Below are 22467 nucleotides of genomic sequence, written 5' to 3' on the forward strand. Positions count from 1 at the left end.
GGAAGGGTGGAGGGACAGCTCAGGAGAGGAAGACTCCAGATGAGATGGTTGATGCACTAACTGGGGAAATGGGGGTAGGTATATCAGAGTCAGTGCGACTGGCTCAGGACAGAGCAGGCTTCAGAGCTGTTTTAATTAGGGTTGTAATGGGTTGCAGGCAACTTGACGGCACGTAACAACAACAACAACCACTGGGTCACTCAATGGATGTGACTGAAGCACCTGAACTTTATCTACCATGGAGTGAGTTAGAGTCTTTAGATGATACAAGCGGTCTGTGCTCACCCACTAACCAAAAGGTCAGCAGTTCATACTCACCCCAGTGTCCTGCAGAAGCAAAGCCTGTCAATCTACTTCCACAAATATTACAGTCAAGAAAACCCTCCGGAGTAGTTTGGGGTTTGGGTAATGGTTCATACTGCTTAGAAAAACTTATGTATGTAAAGCAGCCACCTCAGTGCCTGGCACAGTCGGCATTTTATAATCAGGAGTCATTAATGCGGAGGAACATTGTTGGGATTGAAGGAACGAGACAGGTAAATCAAAGTGTCTCTGTTCTGGAGCTCCCAGGAGAGTGGGAGGGGGACAGAGACACACACACACACATGAGTAACTTTTAATACAAGGCAGGCAGTGATAAGTGCTACAACCAGAAGCCCAAACAATGCAGTGGAAGAATAGAGGAGTGAGCTATTCCAAGTCTGAGCTGAGGGGAGCTCTGAGTGTGGGGGAGGTGAGGGCTATGGATTAACCTGGAAGGAGGAAATCTGGTGAGAAGCCAGGGCATCCCCCAGCACTGTCCTGCAGGCAGCACAGAGCTCCCCATGGTACCCTAAGGTCTACCCTCCCCAGGCTCTTAGGTTGTACCCATAGTTCCTCTCCAGGATCCTTCTGCTCCCCTCATCCTTGCACTCTTCAGCTCTCCTCCATCACCAATCACCTTTTCACCTGCTTGCATACTGATGGGAAAGATAGATGCTTTCACTGTGGAGAAGAGGGAGCATTTGGAGTATGAGGGGCCACCAGCCCCTCACGAAGCGGGTGCTCAGTAATATGCTCTGAGGAAAGGCCTAAGTGGGAGAGTAGAGTGTGTCAAGGTGCCCAAGATCCCACCTCATCCACATTGACCTGACAAGCCACCTTCCACACGCCCACCCTGTCTAGCTCTGTGGGTCTTTTCCTCAGTCCCTATTTCTCTGTGGCTCTCTGCCTTCATGTTTTCTCTTGCAGCCCGAGTCTCCATTACTTCCTGGGTATCTACATCTCACCGTTTCTTTCTCGCTGTTCTCCAGATCTGTCTGCCTGAGGCCTGTGTCTTTTTCCTTCACGGCCTCTTCCCTCTTTGCTTCTCCTCCAGTTTCCTTCCTCGCCTGCCTCTCCCTGCGCCGCTGTGTAGGTGTCTGTCTTTGTCTCTATTTCTTGGTGTCATTTGCGCCTCTGCCAGCCACCCCCTCAGTGTGTGAGTGTGTGCACTCCTGCGCCTGTGTGTACAGCTCAGTTTTTCTCTGCCTGTCTTCACACTGGCGGTTTAAGAGTTCACCTCATTTGTGACGGTGTCTGAAGACAGGAAAGGAGAGAGATCAAAGCAGGTGGAAATTCATGTAAAAACACACGCTGAACCAAGCTTGCTCCAGACTGCAGCTGCTGAGGTGGGGCGAGGCCATTTACGTGGAGGCTGGCCTGTTTCCCCTTTCTGTCTGTGGCCAGGCTCTTCTTGATCCTCCTCCCACCTGGTTTCCCCAGTCCCCTCCTCAGTGGGCCGGTGCCTTATATTTCTTCTTGACACTCATGTTCTTTCCTGGACATGGGTTCATAAGCAGAGATCGGACAGGAATCTCACCACCAGTCCCAGTAAGGTCCACTCTGTCACAGATGGTGGAAGACTGTCAGGACCTCAGGGTGCAAGTGCTCAGCTTATGTATTTTCCAATTGCTAGGCCTCCTGGGATTTCTGTAGCCACTTGGTGGTATATATAACTTTCCATGTTGGAGACCTGAATCCAGTTCTTGGTCAATACACCTCATGCCCAGTCACTACGCATCAGCGGAGGCTTTTTAGCATGTTGTTATGAGGCGCTTGGTTTCAGCAGAACTTCCAGATTGAGACAGACTAGCAAGAAAGGGCCGGTGATAAATTCTGAGAGACAGTGAATGGAAACTATGGATCACAAGAGTCCGTGGTGGAGGGAGCAGGACCGGAAGCATTCATCCTGTCATGCCCTGGTTACTTCGGGTCAGGAGCCGTAAACAACACTGAGTGGCCCATCGGTGCCTTCTCAACACTCACAGACTTGCCAAATATCTCCCTTGAGTGCCCATCTTTTTTATTATAATCTAACCAGGACACATCGACCCTCCCCTCTGAACAGTTGGGCCCTGCCTGCTGCTGGCCTCACAACTTGCTTCCATTTGAGGTTTTCTCCTCTGTTTCCCCCGAGGTTTTCTCCTCTGTTTTCCCCACCTCCATCACCAGGCATGTTTCTCCTCCTTTCTCAGCTCTGCTTGGCATCTCCACCCCCGAGGAACTTTCCAAAACTGCCTCCAACTCTGCTCAGCATCGTTCTGGTCAGAATTGAGAACAAGGTCCCTTTAACTGTCCTTCTTGGTCTCTCCTACTACTCATGTCTATGAGACAGACTTGGATGAGGGGCTTATGCTCTGTTTCCTTTTCCTGATGGGGGTTTCATGGGAGACAGGATTCTCTACATGGGCTTTGCTTATATCATCGCTCCATTCAGCAAGAGACACCTGACTGCCTGAAAACACCTCCTGGATACCTGTGTTTTTTGATGGGCTTGAGCCTTGGAAGGCATAGTCCAGACTCATGGACTACCTGCGGGGTCAGGGAAGAGGACGGATGGTGCAGTGGGTAAGGCTACAGCAATATTAGGAAGTGAGATGAAAGAGCACTGAGTCAGGGATGCAGACCTGGAAGACTTCACAGAGAAGATAACTGTGTCAATACAGAGGGCATGGAGGAAACAGGGTCTCACTCAGAAAGGACTGTGCAAAAAGCACGCAGGACTCAGGGAACAGTATTTGGTGGAGGCCGACTTGGATCTTTTCCATTTTCATGAACGCAGAGAAACAAGCATGGACACCTGGGCTCCATCTAGGATGCTGCCGTGGCTGCAGGGACTATGTGGGGACCATGTAACATTGCCTACGACGTTTGACAGGCTCAAGCTAGGCTGCCATCCCACTGGGTTTAATTCAAAGACGCCCTTCCTGTCCCCTCTTCTTTGGATTCTTTGGAAGGCAGTTGCTTTTTATCTCCCTGTCTTCATGCTAAATAGTTTGAACAGACTTAACCCAAGAAGAAATTTTGCTTCAGAATCCCCAGGAAGATAGATACTACCTGTTTCTCATCTGTCTGCTTAGCTTCCCAGTGGTCACTCCAAACAAGTGTTTGACTAAGTGATCATAGCTCCCACAGAGTGGGTGCATGCCTCATTACAACAAGCTGGAAGCAAGCAGCATTTTGTTGGAGCACTGATAACACAGTAATCTAAGAGGGGCTGTTCCTTGGAGAGGGGCATCAAGGAGATGAAGACCCTCAGCCCAATGGACTGACACAGTGACTGTGCAATGGGCTCTAGTGTGTCAGGAAGTGTGAGGATGGCGCAGGATAGGACAGGGTTCAGATTTGTTGTTCACAGGGTCGCTGTGGGCCGTATTCCACTAGATGGCACCTAACAACAACAGTGGTGCAGTAGTAGGAAGCTCTGTTTGCCCTTAGTGGTAGGGAGCTGCACTGCTAACCCAAAGGCACTCAGTTCCAGTCCACCCGCAGCTACACAGGAGAAAGATGGGCATTCTCTTCCTGTGTGATTTACTGCTTCTGAAAACTTACTGGAGGGTCAGCTCTGAGGTGGTTCCAACTCTTTGGTACATAACAAACAATAGTAGTGCAATGGTTATGTGCATAGATGCCAGCTGAAAAGTTGGTGATTGAAACTCTAAGAGTGGTTTAACAGGGAAAAGACCCAGCTGTCTCCCCCAATAAAGATCATAACCTTGGGAACTCTGTGAGTAATTCTGCTCTTCTGTAGTGTTGCTTTGAGTAGGAATTGATTCGACAGTACACAATCATGACAACAATCCCATTTAACTTTCCTAACAAACCCATAACGTAAGCAGTATCATTCCCTAGTACACCAATGAAAAGGAAGGTTAGAGAGTAATGTGGCCAAGGTCACACGATTAGGAAGCAGCAGAAACAATGGAAACGTAGATCTGTCTTCTGTGGTTTAGGAACGGTGTCCTTTAGTTCCAGCTTGTCCCTGCACAGGTGAATAAACGGAGGCTCTGGGGGAGAAATGGCACGTCCAAGGTCATGCCACTCCTTGTTCTGGCAAAAGACCTACCTCCCAATTCCCACTCTAAGACGCTTCCACCTGCCGCAGGGTCAGCCTTCTCCTCACTCTTGAGTGGATGGGGAACCAAATGTTCACTGTCCCCTGGAGACTTCAACAAGACACGAGAGGGTCCCCAGCTCCATATGGAACCCTCGAGATATAAACGAATAGAAACAGTCTTTCCGAATCAGAGCTCACTGACCACCCTACTCCCAAGCCCTTGACTTGGGCTCCAGGGGCTGTGAGAAGGAGAAACATGAGTGTAGGGAGTTGGCAGCATGGAGCTGCACTAGAGAAATGCGCAAGGGTATGAATAAATTTGAATAATAATGAGGGCAATGCCGGAATTAATAATGCTGGCTGCTCACCTGACCTTCCCCCTCCCCCAGGATCTCAGCACCTGCCACCCTAATCCTTGGAAGCATAGGTGAGCTGTCTCCTTTCCTTCTTTAGAAGCTGGGGATGGGAAGCCAGGTCAGCAGAGCTGCAGTTTGGAGAGGTGAGATTTTTAACTTCCCAACCCCCTGCAGATCCAAAGAGCTGGATTTGCACACTTCACAAAGAATAAGGAGCCACATCCTTGTACTAAATCATTCTCAGACCTTCAGTCCACTCTTATCTACCCTCACTCCCTCCCCTTTACCACTCACCCTTATGTACAATGACCAGTGTGGATAGTGGATTTTGAGGGAGAGTCAGAGAGAAGCGTTAACATGGTTAGTGCTCAGCCTTGCGGAAGTGCTTCTCATTCTGATGGAATAGATAGAGCAAACTGTCCTCTCCCCACCTACTGCTGTTTTGTGTCCTGTGACAAACCAAAACAAGAGTGTAAACCCTGATGGCAGCAGACTGTAAACCTAGTGCCGAGAGCCATGCCAGCAAGATTGAAGATGGCATTGGCTATGTTTGCCCAAGATGATAAGGAATCAGTCCAGGAAGACTTCCTGAAAGAGGAAGATCTGAGGCAAGCTTGAGACAAAAGGGAGAAATAGATCTAGAGGAGAGCAAGGGAGAAGGGAAAGATGAGCGTAGTGTCCTGCTTCTGTGGTGGCTTAAAAGGTGGGGGATGGAGAGGCATGAGTTAATATTTACTTACAAGAAAGATGATAGGTGAAAGAAATTATGGATAACTGGGTTTGGAAAGGACTGGGTTCAGAAATTGTAACCTCTGCACAAACTTGAGAGCTAGGAAGAAAAGGAGAGGGAGAAATTGCCCGAGTTCCCAGACCATCACCCAACTACTCCACTTCCTCTCCATTTACCCAGCTGCCTGGCAGAGGAGGCCCTTGCTCACAGCTCTAGTAACTACTGAACACCTTGCTCGGTGGGTCAGGCCTGTTCTACCACCACAGCCCACCAGTGCGGCAGGGGAAGCAAGTGGGTGAGGGCTGTGGGGGAGAAGAAACCCGCAATCCAATTCCCTGCTCCATTTAGGCTCCACAATTAAAGGCAATTACTCTGCAGTTCTCTAATCAAATGCTCCCGGCCGAGCTGCCAGCCGGGCAACCATGTGTAGCTCCTGCAGCCAGAGGGAGAGTGGAACAGAAGTCACCCTACCGCCCCACAGCTCCCATGGTGCGGGAGGCCGAGTATGGGCAGATGTGTCCCTGCACACATGCTCATGATCCGGTGTTTGGGAGCAAGGGATAGACCCTTGGAGTGTGCTCAAGGAATGTATTCAGAGCGCCTTGATTTGGGGCATCTCTTGGACTGGGGCCAGTCTTTGGAAAAAGACATCATGATGGGAAATGTGGAAGGTCAGAGAAATACAGGAAGACCTTCAACAAGGAGGCCTGACACAGGGACTGTAGCAGTGGGCTCTGGTATACCAGGGCTGATAAGGATGGGGTAAGATAGGGGCAAGGTTAACATCTGCTCTTCACAGGGTGGCTGGGAATCGTAATCAACTCGATGGCACCTAACAACAGCAATAACAACACTGGCCAAGGGCCGCTTATTTGCATGTGTGTGAACATATGGGCATACAGACCATGACAGGCCTGTCCCACTGGGGCTTCATGGGCATTGTGCCTGGTCAGCACTGTCCGTATGTTTGCACCATGACTCCTACGGCGTGCGCCCTCATGGGGGTCAGGTGGGAGATTCATAGGTTTGGGCTCTAATTTTAAGACCTGTTGGAGACTGACAATGCCACTAGCCTTTGTGACAGATGTCCTCCTCAATGACATGTGTGTCATTCATAAACATGGAGGTAGAGATGAGGCAACTGGTCAAGTAGAACAGCCAACGGCTAGTTCTAGAGAGTCCTGGGTTCAAATCGCAGCTCTACCATTAATTCACTAGTTGCCCTTGTAAGATACTCATCTCCCTGGCCTTCAGTGTTCCCACCCGTAGCATGAGGGGATTGAACTTGACTAATCTCCAACACTCTTATATAATATGCACCATCTCCATGGAGTGGAGCTGAACACTTTAGCTCTGTCCCATCTGCATGACGCCCGAAAGGGAGAAGGCTGGGGCTGAAGTGAGGCTGGAATAGGGGAGTTTGCCTGCCGAGTCTTGGCTGTCTCCTTCATGCACTCGGCGGTGTAGGTGTGGGAGAGGGATACTGGGAGGAGTGGGGCACTCTCCTTAACCCAGTGCCTGCTTTGGTTCTGCCAGGGACCCAGACACGCTTCAGCCAGGAGCCAGCAGACCAGACTGTGGTGGCCGGACAGCGGGCCGTGCTTCCCTGCGTGCTGCTCAACTATTCAGGAATCGTGCAATGGACCAAGGATGGACTGGCTCTGGGCATGGGCCAGGGCCTCAAAGGTGAGTGGGGTGCTAGCCACTACCGCCTGCCACAGACTCCTGGATGTACCATCACCCAGTTTCCCCACCATATTCCTTCTCTGCGCTCCAGTTGTGGTGATGCTGTGCCCTCTCCTCCTCTGTTTCTGTGTGGGTCAGTCTCTGTCCCCTCCCTCTGAGCTCTGCCTCTACCTTTTCCAAACCCTAAACTCTTGCTTTCCCTCCTGGCTGCAAACCAGCTGAAGAAAGGCAAAGCCAAGCTTGACAGATCAAAAAAAGCGGAGGGATTTTTTTTTTTAATATAGCAAACCTCATGACAAACAGACACTCAGAGGCGCTGTCTCCCAGAGGGAGGAGGGAATTGGGGTGACAGGAAGGGGAGCAAAGGCAACTTCTGGCAAGATCCTCCTAGTACCGCATGCCAGGCAGGCTTCGCTCCAGCCTCCCTCCTCCCCCTGCCCAAGCGATGTCTGCTCAGAGGCCAAAAACTCATTTTAATATCAGCCTGAACACTTATTTATTTATTCATTCAACAAGCCTTTATTAAGCACTGGCTGTGTAGTCTGTGCTGAGGCAAACATAATGAGTCAATAACAAAATAAAAAAAAATAAAGCAAAACACCAGGCTCCTATATGCCAAAGCAAGTGAAGATTCACTTGGCAAGGTCTCCTGGCAAAACGGAAGAGTAATGAGGACCCGAATTCCTGTCCTGCCCCCACATCTATCAACTTGGTGACCTTAGGAAAGCCACTTGCCCTCTCTGAGCCTTAGTATACTCATGTATAAAATCACGCACATGAACGCATAAGGAGCCCTAGTGGCATGGTGCATTAGTTTCTGACTTTTAGAAAGATGAGAAGTTTGAATTTCCCTATTGCTCCAAAAAAGAAAGATGGGCAGTCTCCTCCTGTAAGGACGACAGCCTTGGAAAATGGATGGAGGATCTGTGAATCAGAATCTGCTCCACAGCTTCAGGTATACATATATACATAATACAAAAACAATAGTCCCCAGGCACTTTGCCTTAGGGCGCTCCTATAAGTTCTGAAGTAAATGAGAATATATTTTGTGAAAGCATATTATTAGCGGTAAAGCACTGAAATATACCAATGCATCTTTTGTGTATATGAACTGTTGGGCTGTCACATCCTGAGGATCAGAACTGACTCATAGCTGACCCTCCAGGGGGTTTTCAGAAGCCGTAAATTATATGGGAGGAGATTTGCCAACTTTCTGCCAAGGAGCAACAGGTGAATTTGAACCATGTGCCTTTGGGTTGGCAGCCTAACTCCTTACCCACTAGGCTACTAGAGTTTCATATATCTCTGATGATATAGGCATATTGCACTGCTGACCAAAAGCAAGTGTGCACATCTTCGACGGTTCAAATCCACTGGCCACTCCTTGGGAGGAAAATGAGCAGTCAATCTCCTGTCTCAGATTTATAGTCTCAGAAAACCAATGGAGGGTTGCTATGAGCCAAAATTGACCCAATGGTAGTGAGTGAGTGAATGATATGTACATATATATGCAGGCACATACAACACACCACACACACAAAATGTAAATCCTTATTCTCTCGTGAGTCAAGACCATTTTCCTTGATTCTGGAAATGGAAATTTGTCTATATAGAGCAATCTGTATAAGGAAAAGAGACAGGTCCAGTGGATCTATTGATGATAGAAGGAGAAAGAAACAGTGAGCAGAGAGATCAATAGATATGGAGTGAGAAGAATCGATAACCTCTGGACAGAAGGAGATAATGGGAAAGAGCTGGTGGTGGGGAACGTGAGAGAGGAGGGCAGAGGAGTGGGGGAGGGGGGCTGCAGAGAGCTGGTGAAAGGGGAAGAGAAAGGAGACATGAAATTAAAGAGAGCCAGCAGCTCTGGGGCCTTAGCCCCAGGTCCCCACAGGGAACCGGGACTCTAGGTTCAGGGGCTCAGGGAGTTGTAGGATGCTGCCTGGGGCAGGGTGCGAGACCCTCGGTCTGTCCTGGGGCTTCCCTCTGCCCCAGTACCACAGAGGTGCTCTCTGCTGTGGTGCCCTATATTTCCCAGTGCCCACATGCACTCCCTCTCCTCTCAGCACTCTCTGCTTTTACCCGCCTTCTTTCATATTATTATGAGAGACATTTGTCTGCAAACAGCTTCAGAGATTTCATCTGCTCTTGCTCATCTCCTTCCTCGCAGCCCCTGCTGTCTGCTGCTTCTGTTTTACGACTTCCAGCCTCTCTGCGGGGGTGCTATCACATCACAGTTTCTATATCTGGGACCTCCCTCCCTGCCAGTGGTCCCAGCAGAGGTCAGCAGAAGGCAGACCCGCAGGAACCCCGGCGCGGCCCCTAACATGAGGATCGGGGGCAGCTGGGTCTTACCGTGTCCTCCCTCTCTATTCCTACAGCCTGGCCACGGTACCGCGTCGTGGGCTCTGCGGAAGCCGGGCAGTACAACCTGGAGATCTCGGATGCTGAGCTCTCAGATGACGCCTCTTATGAGTGCCAGGCCACGGAGGCCGCCCTGCGATCCCGGCGGGCCAAGCTCACCGTGCTCAGTAATGACTCCCACCCCCTCTGGGCCCCAGCCCTGCACTGCCCTCCTCCTTCTCTTGGTGCCTTTGTAGCCCCTGTCTTGTCCCTCTCCCAACTTCTCCCTGGCTTCATCCTTGTCTCCACTGTCGCCACATCTCTCTACCTGTGTCCCTTCAACTCCTCTTTTAAACTTCAGCTTCCAGGTCCAGCCAGAAAAGAGCAATGAGGGGACGAGGGACAGGTGGGGGGTGTGCGGGCTGCTCTGCCCATGCCGGTGCCCAGGACTCTGCTTTTAGACATAAAGCTGTGGAGATGCAGCCCCTCCTTCACATTTGGTCACGGCCCTGGGCCCCTTCCTTTCTGAGGCTCTCCTAGCGGAGGGCTTTTAGTGAAGGAACTTCTCCCATCTTCTCTTTCTCTCTCTCAGCTTCCTCAGAGCCCCAGAAACTGTCTCTGCTCCTTCTCTTCTTCCTCATCCCTGCCTCACCAGGCTCTTCCTCCCTAAAGCTGCCTCCTTTTCTCCCTCAGTGCTCACCCCTCCTCCTCATACTCACCTCAAGGGCCCCTCAGGGAAAAGGGGAGTTGGACTGGAAAGAATGGGCCTTGGAGGCTGAGAACTGGGGAGCTCAAGGCCAAAGTCCCTGCTGTGCCTGGGCGGGCCACGTCTCTCTGAAGCTTTGCTCCCGGCAGTCGCCCACAGTCAGGGTGGGGGGCACAGAGCAGAGGTCCCTCTATGGTAACCCCCGGGGCCATTTGCATAATGAGGGGACTCTCCTGCACACAGTGCAGAAATGAGGCCAGCTCGACCCAGCCCTCACCCTGCCCTGCCCATTCGGCTCCCTGTTCCTTGTTCGCCCTGTCTCTTCCTCAACCTCGGCCTTTCTGCATCCCTCGGGCTCCATTGACTCTGCCTCTGCAGAGCTGTCTTGGACTTTTTCCCTCTCTGCCTGTGAACCCATCTCTCCTCTTTGTCATTAACTGCATCCCTTTCTGCATATATTTGATCCTCTTTTTTCCTTTCCCCTTACCAGAAATCACTGAATGGGGTGAAAGTGGGGGAGACCCCAGGACGTATGAATGGAGGGAGAGAAGAGATGAGTTGGGCGAACTTGGAGACCAAGGGGTTTGGGAAGGAGTTGAGGGACCCTGGGTGGGGCATCAGGAGACCTCGGCTCCAGGTGCACCCGGGCAGCATGAGACTGAGACGGTCAACAATCGGGGCAGCAGAGTCCTTCCCGGCAGAAATGGTGTCATGAGGCTGCCTTTTCTTAGCAATTGCTGTTTGGCTGCTGCCTCTGCAGGGAGTTGTAAACCAAGAGGTTCTGGACAAATGTGAGTTGTCAGAGTAAGTGGAGGACGACAGGGAACCTGCAGCCTATTTCCCTGGAAGTAAAGGCCCAGAAGGATTAGGATCGCACGCTGGTAGCTGGCTTGCTTTTCCCCTCTCAAGAGGACAAACACGGAAAGAGTAGCTGGAGTGGGGCTGAGGTTAGAGAGCGAGAACTTGGTGACTGCAGGGTGAGCACAGCCTTCTGAGCCTCTCACCTCTCATAGGAGCGTGTGATCCCAGAGTACAGGGCAACCAGGGCCTCTGCAGACCTTCCTTCTTCTGTCCCCCCTAACTGCCTCTGTTTGGGGCTCTGGAAGGTGGCTGCTTCTGCTCTGAAGAATTCCCATCTAGTGAGGCCCCCCACTTAAGACCCCCTAAGAACCCCAACAAGTTGAAGAAAATCTCCTGTGCCTTCAGTGGTGAGGGAACGAGGGTGTATAATGGCATCCAGGGGCTTAGTTCAATCAAGGAATGCTTCCTGGAAGAGGTGACTTGGATGGACATCTAGATGGGAGAGTTTCTTATTATAAAACTCAGGAGAGGTGAGATGGATTGACACAGTAACTGGGGCAATGGGATGAGGTGAGTCAGAGTCAGTGAGACTGGCTCAGGACAGGGCCGGCTTCAGAGCTGCTGTACATAGGGGTCACTGTGGATCATGGTCAACAGCATAGGTCAGTGAGGAAACAAAACACATCAGGGAGCTGACTGGCTAGATTGGACAGCATGACAGTGTGTTGTGGGTTTCCTTGGCCTGGCTTAGTGGGTGGGGAGGTTGGAAGGGACAGGGCCGATCCACGGCTAGGATGCTGAAGAGGAGGCAGGGAGAGCGAGCCTGACTGCTCCGTATTCTCCCCTCTCTCCTTTCTTTCCCTGTCTTTACTGAGCACTCAGATAAGTCACTGGAGCTCCTGAGATCATCCACAGTCACGTGGAGATGCAAGAAGGAAGGGCATCTCCTACACCCCTCCTCTGTCCACACAGCATGGGGCTGAGAGGTAGACAGGGCTGAAACTATGAGGCGGCCATGTCCAGGCCTGAAGCTGGCCTCTCTGCATGCTGCCAGCCTCAGCAGCTCCCCAGTCCTCGGCTGCACCCCTCAGGCATTCTCCTCTCCAGGCCAGCCTTCTCCACAGAAAAGTTTCTTTCCACAGCTCTGAGAAGATAACCTCCCACTCAGATGCAGATACAAGCACAATACAGATCTACAGACCCGCACACACTTCATTATTCACAGCAGTAACAGCTCCCTATGCAGTAGTAACGAACGTCAGCTTTGGGATCGGGTGAGCCTGGTCCAGATCCCGACCCCGCCACTTAACTCAGTCTCCATCTCTGAGCACATTTGCTTAACCTCCTCGAGCCTCAGTTCCTTATCTGCACAGTGGGGTTAATGATGTTTACCACAAAAGGATTAATGAAATACATTTTGTGGTGAGGATTAAATGAAATCATATACACGAGATATTTTAGCCAACACACGGTAAGCATTCAGTGAATGCTAGAAATAATCGTCGATCATATTACAGTTTACAGTTGGCTTCGGGTCTGGGATCTTGTTTCACCTTCACAATAACAGCTCTTGGGAGAAGGTGCCAATGTTAGTTCTGCAGTTTTATAAGCAAGGAAACTGAGGCCATAGGCACCTGTACATACTGACACCCAAAGTTAAATCATAGAAATAAACACTTGCTCATAAGCACACAGACATGGACACATGTCCTCTCGACACATCGCTCTCCCTTGCCCGAAATATGGGGACTGTGACAGGCTCATGGAGGGTGAACAGAAGAGTCTGGAAAGGCACTAAGAAAGCTGATCAATGGACCGTATTTCCCTGAACTAGAGAGAATAGCCCCACATTACAAGGGAACAAAGAGCCATTGAGAGGGGAGGCTCTGTTTCTCTCTTCCACTATATAGAATGTGACGTCTCCTTCCTATGTTCACTGAGGACCCTGTTGCTGGCGACAGTCAGGTGTGGCCTGGACAGGCCCTGACATCCTTAGGACCCTGTCTGGCAGCTGCCCTCCACTTTTCTTGATTTCTCCAGCTACTTCTCATCCACAACTCCTAAACTGCCCCCATCTGGCATTGAAACCAGATACACCAGTGAGTGCAGAGGAGCCAGAGATTCACAGGCTAGTTAGGCAACCAGGAGTCTGAGCTCCTGCTGGCTCTAGTCTGGGCAGTGAAACTAACCCAGCGGATGGGTTGAGGCCAGGAGTGACTGGAAGCAAGGAGTCTTATGTGGGAGATTGCTGCAATACGCCAGCTCATCTCGCTGCCCGAGGGCAGAGGTACAGACACAGGAACTGGCTGGGATAGATACCTGTCTCTAATAGGGCCTCAGGGTGGGAACCAGACTCAAACCCCGAGCCAGCCCAGCGCCTTCCTAAATTGAGGACATGGCCTTTTTATAGCCAGGTGTAAGAGTAGGTGGGAGTGGCACCAGACAGTGATGCATGCTGGAAGTGAGTACTGTGGGTAGACTAGAAAGCTGTGTGCACAGAGAGGGCTGAGGGCCATGGATACGGTGACTGTGTGTCAGGTGTCAGAGGCAGTGCGGCCACCAGGGGACTGTACCGCGGGGCAGTGTCAGCTGCACCCAGGTTGACTGTGCTCTGCTCTGCCCCACAGTCCCCCCAGAGGACACCAAGATTGACGGAGGCCCTGTGATTCTGCTGCAGGCAGACATCCCCTACAACCTCACATGCCGAGCCTTCAACGCCAAGCCTGCCGCCACCATCATCTGGTTCCGGGACGGCACGCAGCAGGAGGGCGCCGTGGCCACCACGGTGAGACCTGCTCCTCCCCAGCTCCTCGTGGGTTTCTTCTCCCACTTCACCTCAGCTGCCACAGACTCGGGGTGTTAGCTGTGAAAGAACAGGCTGAGGGACCACCTGGTCCAATCCTGTCATTCTACAGTTGGGGAAACTGAGGCCCAAAGAGGGGGAAAAAACTCAACTTATTGTTTTCAAGCCAGAACCAACTCTTAGCTGACCCTCCAGCAGATTTTTAGGGTATGTCACATTGGAGGAGACTGACCATTTTCTCCAGGGAGTCACTAGTGAATCTGAACCACAAGAAAGACAGGCCTTTGGGTTAGCGGTGTAACTCCCTACGGACTAAGCTACCAAGACCAGGGAAGTGAAATCCCAGGTTCAGGGTCCTACTCAGCAGCCAGGAGACTTATAATAACAACAACTGACATGTATTTAAGCACCAGACTGTCTGCCAAAGGAACTCTGGTGGTATAGTGTGTAATGTGTTATGTACAGATGAAAAGTCAGTAGTTTGAATCTACTAGCCGCTTCATGGGAGAAAGATGGGCGGTCTCCCCCTGTGAAGATTCACAACCTCAGAAAACCAACGCAAGGTTGCTTTGAGTCAAAACTAACTGGATGACAGAGGGTTCATGTGCCCATCATGGACGGTATCTCTTAATTCTCACAGCTGCCCAGCAACCTAGGCATTATTTCTGTTTCATAGAAGGAGAAACTGATGTTCTAAGGTTGAGTGACTTAGCCCATGTCACACAGCTGGGAAGCAGCAGAGCTGGGGAGGCAGGGATCCCTGTGTATATTTTATATACATGCAGGCTGGCACAGAGACATCAACCAACCTGCCCAGGACCACATGACAAAGTTGTTGATGGAGCTGGGATTAGATTTCAGATCTTCTATTCTGCCAGCCACAGGCTAGCACACAGGTCCTTTGCTAGGTGCTGTGGGGTTTCCACTGTGGGGGTCTGTGTTTTTCAGGGCTGCCCCAGGAAGTAACTGTGCTCTGGTTTGGGGCTCTGCCTCTAACACACTGTCTAACATAACTTTAGCTAGCGCTTATCCTAGACCTTTGTTTCCCCATTGGCTGCTTGATAATTTGACACCAGTGGCACTTTTTTTACTACCAAGAACTCCTCCTCTTGCGCTACATGTTTGGCCACCAAGCCAGATATTTTGTTACTGACTTGTCATACTCTTCCTCAATTTTTTAAGCTAATCAACGATATTTTGGAGCTTTAGAGTTACCGCCCTGGTCTGACCCAGTTCCAGCCGAACAAAGATGCAGCACAGTCAATCTCTAGAAGACGTATTATTGTTGTTGTGTGCTGTCACGCGGGAAGTGACTCATAGCTGACCTTCCAGTGGGCTTTAGAAGCAGTTTAATCACATGGGAGGAGACTGGCCACCTCCCTCCCATGGAGCAGCTGGTGGATTCCAAAATAAATGCATTTTTGGAATATGGAAACAGCTGGAAGGCTCCTGTGACCATATGTGGGAACCTGCGGGTAGGTGCCATTGAAACAGTATAGCCAGCGTGGTCAGCCTGAAACTTCGAGCTGCCTGTGTCCTCCTTGCCTTGAAGGGATTTACAGTCTAACAGACAGACCTGACACTCAAACACATGTGGGTAGTTAGGAAGGAAGGCTGGGTGTACCCGAGCAGTGTGTGAAGCAGGACTAGAGAAGGCACAAGTTGAAGCAAGGAGAATCCAGAGGTTTCGACTCGCCGTGGAAGAGACCTTCCAGAAAAGGAGGGACTTGACTTGAGCTGGACTCAGAGAATTCCCCTAACGAAGCTCAAAGCATGGGGAGGAGGCGGGGGTCAGGGGAGCAAGCAGGCTCTGAGTTAAGGTACCCCTGCAGTCTAAACTTGTCTCTGAGTCTCTTCACCTTGAGAAAAAGAGGAGGCAGCTGTCGACTTGACCACATCTCCCACCCTCACTCCGTCTCAGGAACTGCTGAAGGATGGGAAGAGGGAGACCACCATCAGTCAGCTGCTCATCAACCCCACAGACCAGGACATCGGGCGGGTCTTCACCTGCCGCAGCGTGAACGAGGCCATCCCGAATGGCAAGGAGATCTCCATTGAACTTGATGTGCACCGTGAGTGGAGCCCCGGGGTTAATCTAGAGGGTTGGGGTGGGGCAGCCTCTGGGAAGCAGAAAAGTCTTTAAGAGACCTCACAGGCCCGGCCCCTGGGCAAATGCAGCCCTTGCAGTTGATCTCTGAACACTGGCTGGGAGAAGGGGCTTCACTGAGAGTCAGGCATTCCCTGTGTCCAAGCCAGTGTGCAGAGCAAGCAATGTATGCAATGTCTCTGAGCCTCAGGTTCCACACCTGTTTACTTTTAGAAACTAAGACACAGTCCGCACTTCAAAGCAAACTAATTTGGTGGCAAAGCCTTCATAGTCCTTATTTATCCCACTTACTGCGATACATGTGACCATGGAGCCCTGTTAAAGATCTATTAGAAGGTGGTCCATATACAGCATTCTTGATGTGTACCATCAAGTTGGATCTGACCCATAGCTGACCCTCCAGCAAGTTTTCGGAGGCAGTTAATCACTTGGGAGGAGAATGCCCATCCGGCTCCTGCAGAGAAGCTAGTGGTCTTGAACTGCGTGCCTTCAGGATTGCAGCACAGTTTCTTGACACTAGTTTCCAAATTCTGAAACACCTCACCCTCAGGGGTTTCAGAGAAGGGAACACGGGCCTTTACCAGCTTCCCAGGGTCGGAGAATTGGATAATATATAGTGCAAGAGTGCCTTGCCTTGCCTGGGATCGGCTTCCTGATAAGTGTACCATTCTCTCTGTCTAGGGAATGCTGGGGGTGTGGACAGCAATTGAAGGCCTCTCCCGCCTCCTAGTTTTCAGGGAGTCAGGCGAGCCCACACTGCCCCCTAGTGGCTTCTTTGGGTAATTAGGTCCACTGAACAGCATTATTCTTGGTGAATAAGCTGGCCCCTGGGAGCCCCATAGGGAAGAGCTGAGGAAGACAGTTTATTTATTGGCGTTGATACTGGAAACTCAAATTCCCAGATTATCATTGAATTGTGAGTTCTGAGTGCATGTGCTAGGGAAAGAGAGACAAAAAACTCAAGGCAGGAAAAACCCTCCTTATGTCCTGTCCATTCTTTGTAGATCCTCCTACGGTGACCCTGTCTATTGAGCCACAAACAGTGCAGGAGGGCGAGCGTGTCATCTTCACCTGCCAGGCCACCGCCAACCCAGAGATCCTGGGCTACAGGTACGAAAGGTTTGGGGGCTGGAAGCCTAGAAACCCCGAGTAGACGGGGAGGTTAATGGCACCCAATGGAGATGAGTTGCATCCAAGCCCTGATCCCACCTTTGTGTGCATCCGCCAGGTGGGCCAAGGGGGGTTTCCTGATTGAAGATGCCCATGAGAGTCGCTATGAGACAAACGTCGACTATTCCTTCTTCACGGAGCCGGTGTCCTGTGAGGTCCACAACAAAGTGGGGAGCACCAATGTCAGCACTTTAGTCGATGTCCACTGTGAGTAGCTAGAGTGGCAAAGGGGAACAGAGAGCAGTGGTCTTGAGTGGGCCTGGGTGGAGTGGGGGAAGCTTCGTGACTGGAGAAGGGAGACTAGAAATGGAGCGTGACACAAGAGGGAAGAGAGGATTGGTTGGAGCTGGGCCCCTGATGCGAGCAAGACTAATGAGCTGCCTCCTTCTACATCAGTTGCCCCCCGGATTGTAGTGGACCCTAAACCGACGACTACAGACATAGGCTCTGATGTGACCCTCACCTGTGTCTGGGTTGGGAACCCTCCACTCACTCTCACTTGGACCAAAAAGGATTCAAACATGGTAAACCTCTTGCCGTCTGTCCTGCCTGCTGCGGGGAGGGAGCATGGCCTTGTGTGGGGTCAGGGGACTGTCAGCAGTCTTCCTAGTGTGAACCTGGGCTAGCTCAAGGGTCCTGGGACTTGGAGACCAGTGGTTACAATCAGGCTTCACCCTTCCTGCCAGCACAGGACAGGTGGCCAGTTCAGATGTAGTGGGAGGAATAAGGTGACCCATGTGTGGGAGGGAGGGTGGGAAGAGGGATGCAGACTTGAGGGGGTGCTGGCAGAGTGGTGAGAGGTCTGGTAAATGAATGCTGCGTAGGAAGGTAGCTGGAATGATTCACTAGAGAAGATTTCAGTCTACAGAGACTCACATAAAGCTCTTTAAAGTCATTATCGCCCTTGTCTACCTTCTCTGGCCTCCTTCTGGTCTCTGCCCACTCTTGCAGAGATGGGATGTGTTTAGAGTCAGGAACTAAGCTAGATGCTTTGGGGAACCTCTTTTCCTTTCTGGGAATTCACCTGTGGCCCTTCCTGCTTTCTTTCCAATGCCTCCGATGTGGGGCCCACATGGACCCAGGGGCCCAGGCCTCCTGGCTCCCCACCCGAGGCTGCTCTCTCTGCCCAGGTCCTGAGTAACAGCAACCAGCTGCTGTTGAAGTCTGTGACGCAGGCAGATGCCGGCACTTACACCTGCCGGGCCATCGTGCCTCGGATTGGAGTGGCTGAGCGGGAGGTGCCACTCTATGTGAATGGTGAGTGGCCTGGGAGGGGACTAGGGTAAGCGGACAAACCCTAACAATTCTAACTGGCCCTGATGCCATCTTTGCTTGCAGGGCCCCCCATTATCTCTAGTGAGGCGGTGCAGTATGCGGTTAGGGGAGATGGCGGCAAAGTGGAGTGTTTCATTGGGAGCACCCCACCCCCAGATCGCATTGTGAGTACCACAGCCGGCCAGCCGACCTGCTTCCGTGCCCAGTTCCCTCCTGCTGTGCTCCTTCAACCACCTCCCTACCCTGCCTTGTCCTGTACTTCTGTCCCTCTCTCTGCTCTTCTGTCTCTTCCTCTGGAGTCCCTGAATGATGTAAACTGTTGAGCCCACTTAGAGGTGCCTCAGAAGAAAGACCTGGCAATCTCTTTCCAAAAGTCACAGCCTTGAAAACCCTAAGGAACAGAGTTGTAGTCTGCACACACGGGTCACTATCAGTCAGCACTGACTTGATGGCTTCTGCGATCCCTTTCCCTCAGCTCGCCCACCTTCCCTTCCCAGCTCTATCAACTTGAGAAGATTACTAGAGGTTTTTGAAACTCAGTTTCCTCGTCCATGAAGTGGGAGCAGATAGTGAACGTGCTCAGCTGTTAACAGCAGAGAGTCAAGTGCACCCACAGGGGTTTTGGAAGGAAGATCTCGCAATCTACTTCTGAAAAACCAACCTCTGAAAACCCCGTGGGGCCTAGTTCCATGCTGACAACCATGGTGTTGCCATGAACTGGAATCGACTGCATAGTTTTTTGTGGTGTGGGGTGTTTCCCCCCGCTTCCTTTTTAAATGGAGCTGCTGTGAGAAGTAATTGCAACAACAGGTGTGAAGCGAGCCTGGCGCTCAAGTAGCACCTTGCTCTCACTTCTCTCTCATTGGCTGCTCATTTATCCAGCCTCCTGACCTTTCCCTTGCCCCCCCTTCCCTTCCTCCACCCCCTCCTTCCTCTGCCCCATCAGCCCTCCCCACAAAGCCACACTCTTCCCCCTTCATCTCCTGCCTTCCTCTGTCCACCGGCCCACTTTCCTCCCTCCTTTCTCCTCTCCCCCATACCATGAGCCATTAATTCCTTCCATGACCATTAACCGTCAAACCCCTCATCACATTTAATGACCATTTGGCTAACTCCAGGGCTGCCCAGGGACACTTCATTACCATGGCTGCCCGGGCAGCGGCGGCTCGGCTCCCAGGGGGCTTTTCTAGCAGATCTAGGAGGATTGATCCCTGGACAGGAGCCAAGCCTCACTGCTCCCCCTCCCTTGCCTCTACTCTGAGGGAGGGGGACCTGAAGGGGGATGTCCATGCTGGGGTCCAGGCCTGAAGTGGGGGTGCTGAGAGATACTTTTCTCTGGCGTGCAGCCATTGAGCCTGCAGATGGGACTCCAGTGCCAGCCAGGAGGGTTAGTCAGTGGATTAACAGAAAATAAAGTTAGAGTTAAACTAAACTGAGCTTTGTTTAGTTAGAATTGCAAGGTGAACTGGAGAAAACCTTATCATCCAGCTCAAGCTTAGTTTCCTCATTTTATAGGCAAGGAAACTGAGGCTCAGAGAGGAGGCAGGGAGGTCACATAGGAATTGAGAGATAGGGTCTGTGTTCTTAATTCCCACTCCAGGGCTTTTGCTGTGGCATCAGGGGTTCCCAAAGATCGATGCACAGGATATGCACATGCATATTTCATGGACGTCTTCCTAAAAATAAAGATTCCTGGACCTCTCCTATATAGATTTTGATTTAGGAGTTAAGCACCAGTAATCTGCCTTCAGAGGCAAGGGTCTGGGGCAGTAAGTGTGACTTTGGGTTTGTTACAGAGTGAATGTTGGAATGGGTGAGGCTGAGGATGCCTTGAGGATGGACCTGTGACAGATGGGTGTGTGTGGCTGCTTCTTATTCCCATCTGCCTTTCCCTGCCACAGGCCTGGGCATGGAAGGAGAACTTCCTCGAAGTGGGGACTCTGGAACGCTACACTGTGGAGAGGACCAACTCGGGCAGTGGGGTGCTATCCACGCTCACTATCAACAACGTCATGGAGGCCGACTTCCAGACCCACTACAACTGCACCGCCTGGAACAGCTTCGGACCGGGCACGGCTATCATCCAGCTGGAAGAGCGAGGTGAGTGCTGGCTCCCAGCCTCAGGGCAGGGCAGCCTGGGCAGGCATTCTACTCCTTCTTCTCCCCTGGGGGTGTGAGTTAAGCTTTGGTAGTACCCCTCTCTGGTTCCTACACAGCGCAGGAAATTATAGGTAGATTTTCAGAGTTATCCAGGCAGCCTAGCTGTGGAACAAGCTGTGGATCTGTCTCTGAGGAAGAGAAAGATATTGTGGGGCCTGGCCTTGGAGCTCAGCTGAGAAAACCTGCTCACTCTTTCTACATTTCTTGAGCACTTGCTATGTGTCAGGCATTGCACTAGAGAGTACAGGAACACATAGATATGACCAAGACACAGTCCCTGCCCTCAAAGGACTTTTAGTTCAGTGGAAGAACTTAGATAACTCAGATGGGAAAAAGCCAACAATCTGAAAAATGCTCATCAGACTATCAGGCTGTGGCTTTGGCTTTGACTTTCGAGTCTCTCCTATCAAACTGTGGATTCTCATGTCCTTACCTATCAGAGTGTCTCTACTTTAGCTTGAAAAGGCAGTATGAATACCTATCTTACTGGGGCGATAGAGGACTAAATGGGAGCATGTCTTTTCAGTGACCAGCTCGTAGATGCTCAGAAACTTTGACCCATTGCTTTCTAAAGATGCAAACAGGCTCTCAGAAGAAAGGCACAAAAGTAAGTCAGTGTCAGTCTGGCAGGAGTCACTGACTTCTCATGGATGTCTAGTTACAGGAATGAGACGTGGGCTAAGGCCTAGCTGTCATGACCCCAACTGGCCACACTGACGCTCAGGCTGAATTCTAACGTTAACCCAGACCTTCTTCTCAAATTCAATTTTATTTCAGTCCACAATAAATGCAATCCAAATGTAACTATTTAATACAGTATCGTGTTACCTTGAGCCAGCCCTGACCCCAGCATACCCCAAGAAGACTCCAGCCTAACTCCTGCCCCTGTCCTTCCCCCTCTACAGAGGTGTTACCCGTGGGCATCATCGCTGGGGCCACCATTGGTGCGAGCATCCTGCTAATCTTCATCTTCATCGCACTAGTGTTCTTCCTCTACCGACGCCGCAAAGGCAGTGAGTATGGGTTCCCCACAGGCCACAGCCTTTCCCTGCTCCTTCCCAGGCACCCGACACCCAGTGCTCGGAACAAGTGGGCAGAAGGGGTGGGCAACTGATCTTCCCCAGCGCACGTGCATTCAGGAACAGCCACTACAGGGCTGGCAGAAGGCTTGTGGTCCAGGCTGCCTCTCCTTATTGCAGGTCGCAAGGATGTGACCCTCAGGAAGCTGGACATCAAGGTGGAGACAGTGAACCGTGAGCCACTCACCATGCACTCTGACCGAGAGGACGACACTGCCAGCGTCTCCACTGCCACCCGGGTCATGAAGGCCATCTACTCAGTAAGGGGCCTTCTCCTCCCTGCCCTGCTCCCCTCTTTAGCCCCAACTCTCTAGAGTGACCACTATGGGCTTCTCTGCCTGCCTGCCTCCCCTGATCCTAACACACATGCTTGCACACAGATGTTGGGGCTCTCTCTTCCATTCATGCACACCTTAATGACTCTCCAACACAGGACGGACAGCTGGATTTCTCACAGGCTTCTTAATCCTCAGTGTTCTGGTCTAACTGCCTTGTTGGCCAGATGAGGAAACAACTCCAGCCAGACATACCCAAGGCCATACAGCCTGTTAGCAGCACAGTTGGTGTTAGACCCCAGGTGTCTGCTGGAGAGGATGCAGAGTTCAAGTCTGCTCAGGACTCCAGATCCTTGCCCTTCACCAGGCAGCCTCTGGGGTGATAAAGGGGTGGCAGGAGCAGAGTCTCTGCTCTGACCCCACTCCTGCTGTTCTGCAGTCCTTTAAGGATGATGTGGATCTGAAGCAGGACCTGCGCTGTGACACCATTGACACCCGAGAAGAGTATGAGATGAAGGTGGGAGAAGAGGAAAGGGCCCTGGCTCCAAGACTGGGTGGGAACGTAGGGTCTCAGGGTCGGCTGGGCGGGGTTGAGGCCAGGTTTCCGGGGAGGCATTTA

General features: G+C 51.4%; 1 protein-coding gene across 2 annotated transcripts in view; it reads left to right on the forward strand.

Annotated features, from left to right (window-relative positions):
• Window positions 1-22467, forward strand: part of KIRREL (kin of IRRE like (Drosophila)) — a 157120-nt gene that overhangs the window by 133521 nt on the left and 1132 nt on the right. Inside the window, exons 2-14 of one of the 2 annotated variants that reach the window (XM_006895428.1) lie at window positions 6980-7129; window positions 9511-9660; window positions 13607-13764; window positions 15704-15854; window positions 16894-16999; window positions 17118-17266; window positions 17456-17583; window positions 18190-18316; window positions 18398-18498; window positions 20236-20434; window positions 21400-21507; window positions 21694-21833; window positions 22288-22365. In XM_006895428.1, coding sequence (XP_006895490.1) covers window positions 6980-7129; window positions 9511-9660; window positions 13607-13764; window positions 15704-15854; window positions 16894-16999; window positions 17118-17266; window positions 17456-17583; window positions 18190-18316; window positions 18398-18498; window positions 20236-20434; window positions 21400-21507; window positions 21694-21833; window positions 22288-22365 — 1745 coding nt within the window. The remainder of the gene's footprint in view (window positions 1-6979; window positions 7130-9510; window positions 9661-13606; window positions 13765-15703; window positions 15855-16893; window positions 17000-17117; window positions 17267-17455; window positions 17584-18189; window positions 18317-18397; window positions 18499-20235; window positions 20435-21399; window positions 21508-21693; window positions 21834-22287; window positions 22366-22467) is intronic. The other variant, XM_006895429.1, reaches the window with a different exon arrangement.

The sequence above is a fragment of the Elephantulus edwardii genome, unplaced genomic scaffold (genome assembly GCF_000299155.1).
Source record: "Elephantulus edwardii isolate Elephantulus edwardi_28Jun2011 unplaced genomic scaffold, EleEdw1.0 scaffold00168, whole genome shotgun sequence".
NCBI lineage: Eukaryota > Metazoa > Chordata > Mammalia > Macroscelidea > Macroscelididae > Elephantulus > Elephantulus edwardii.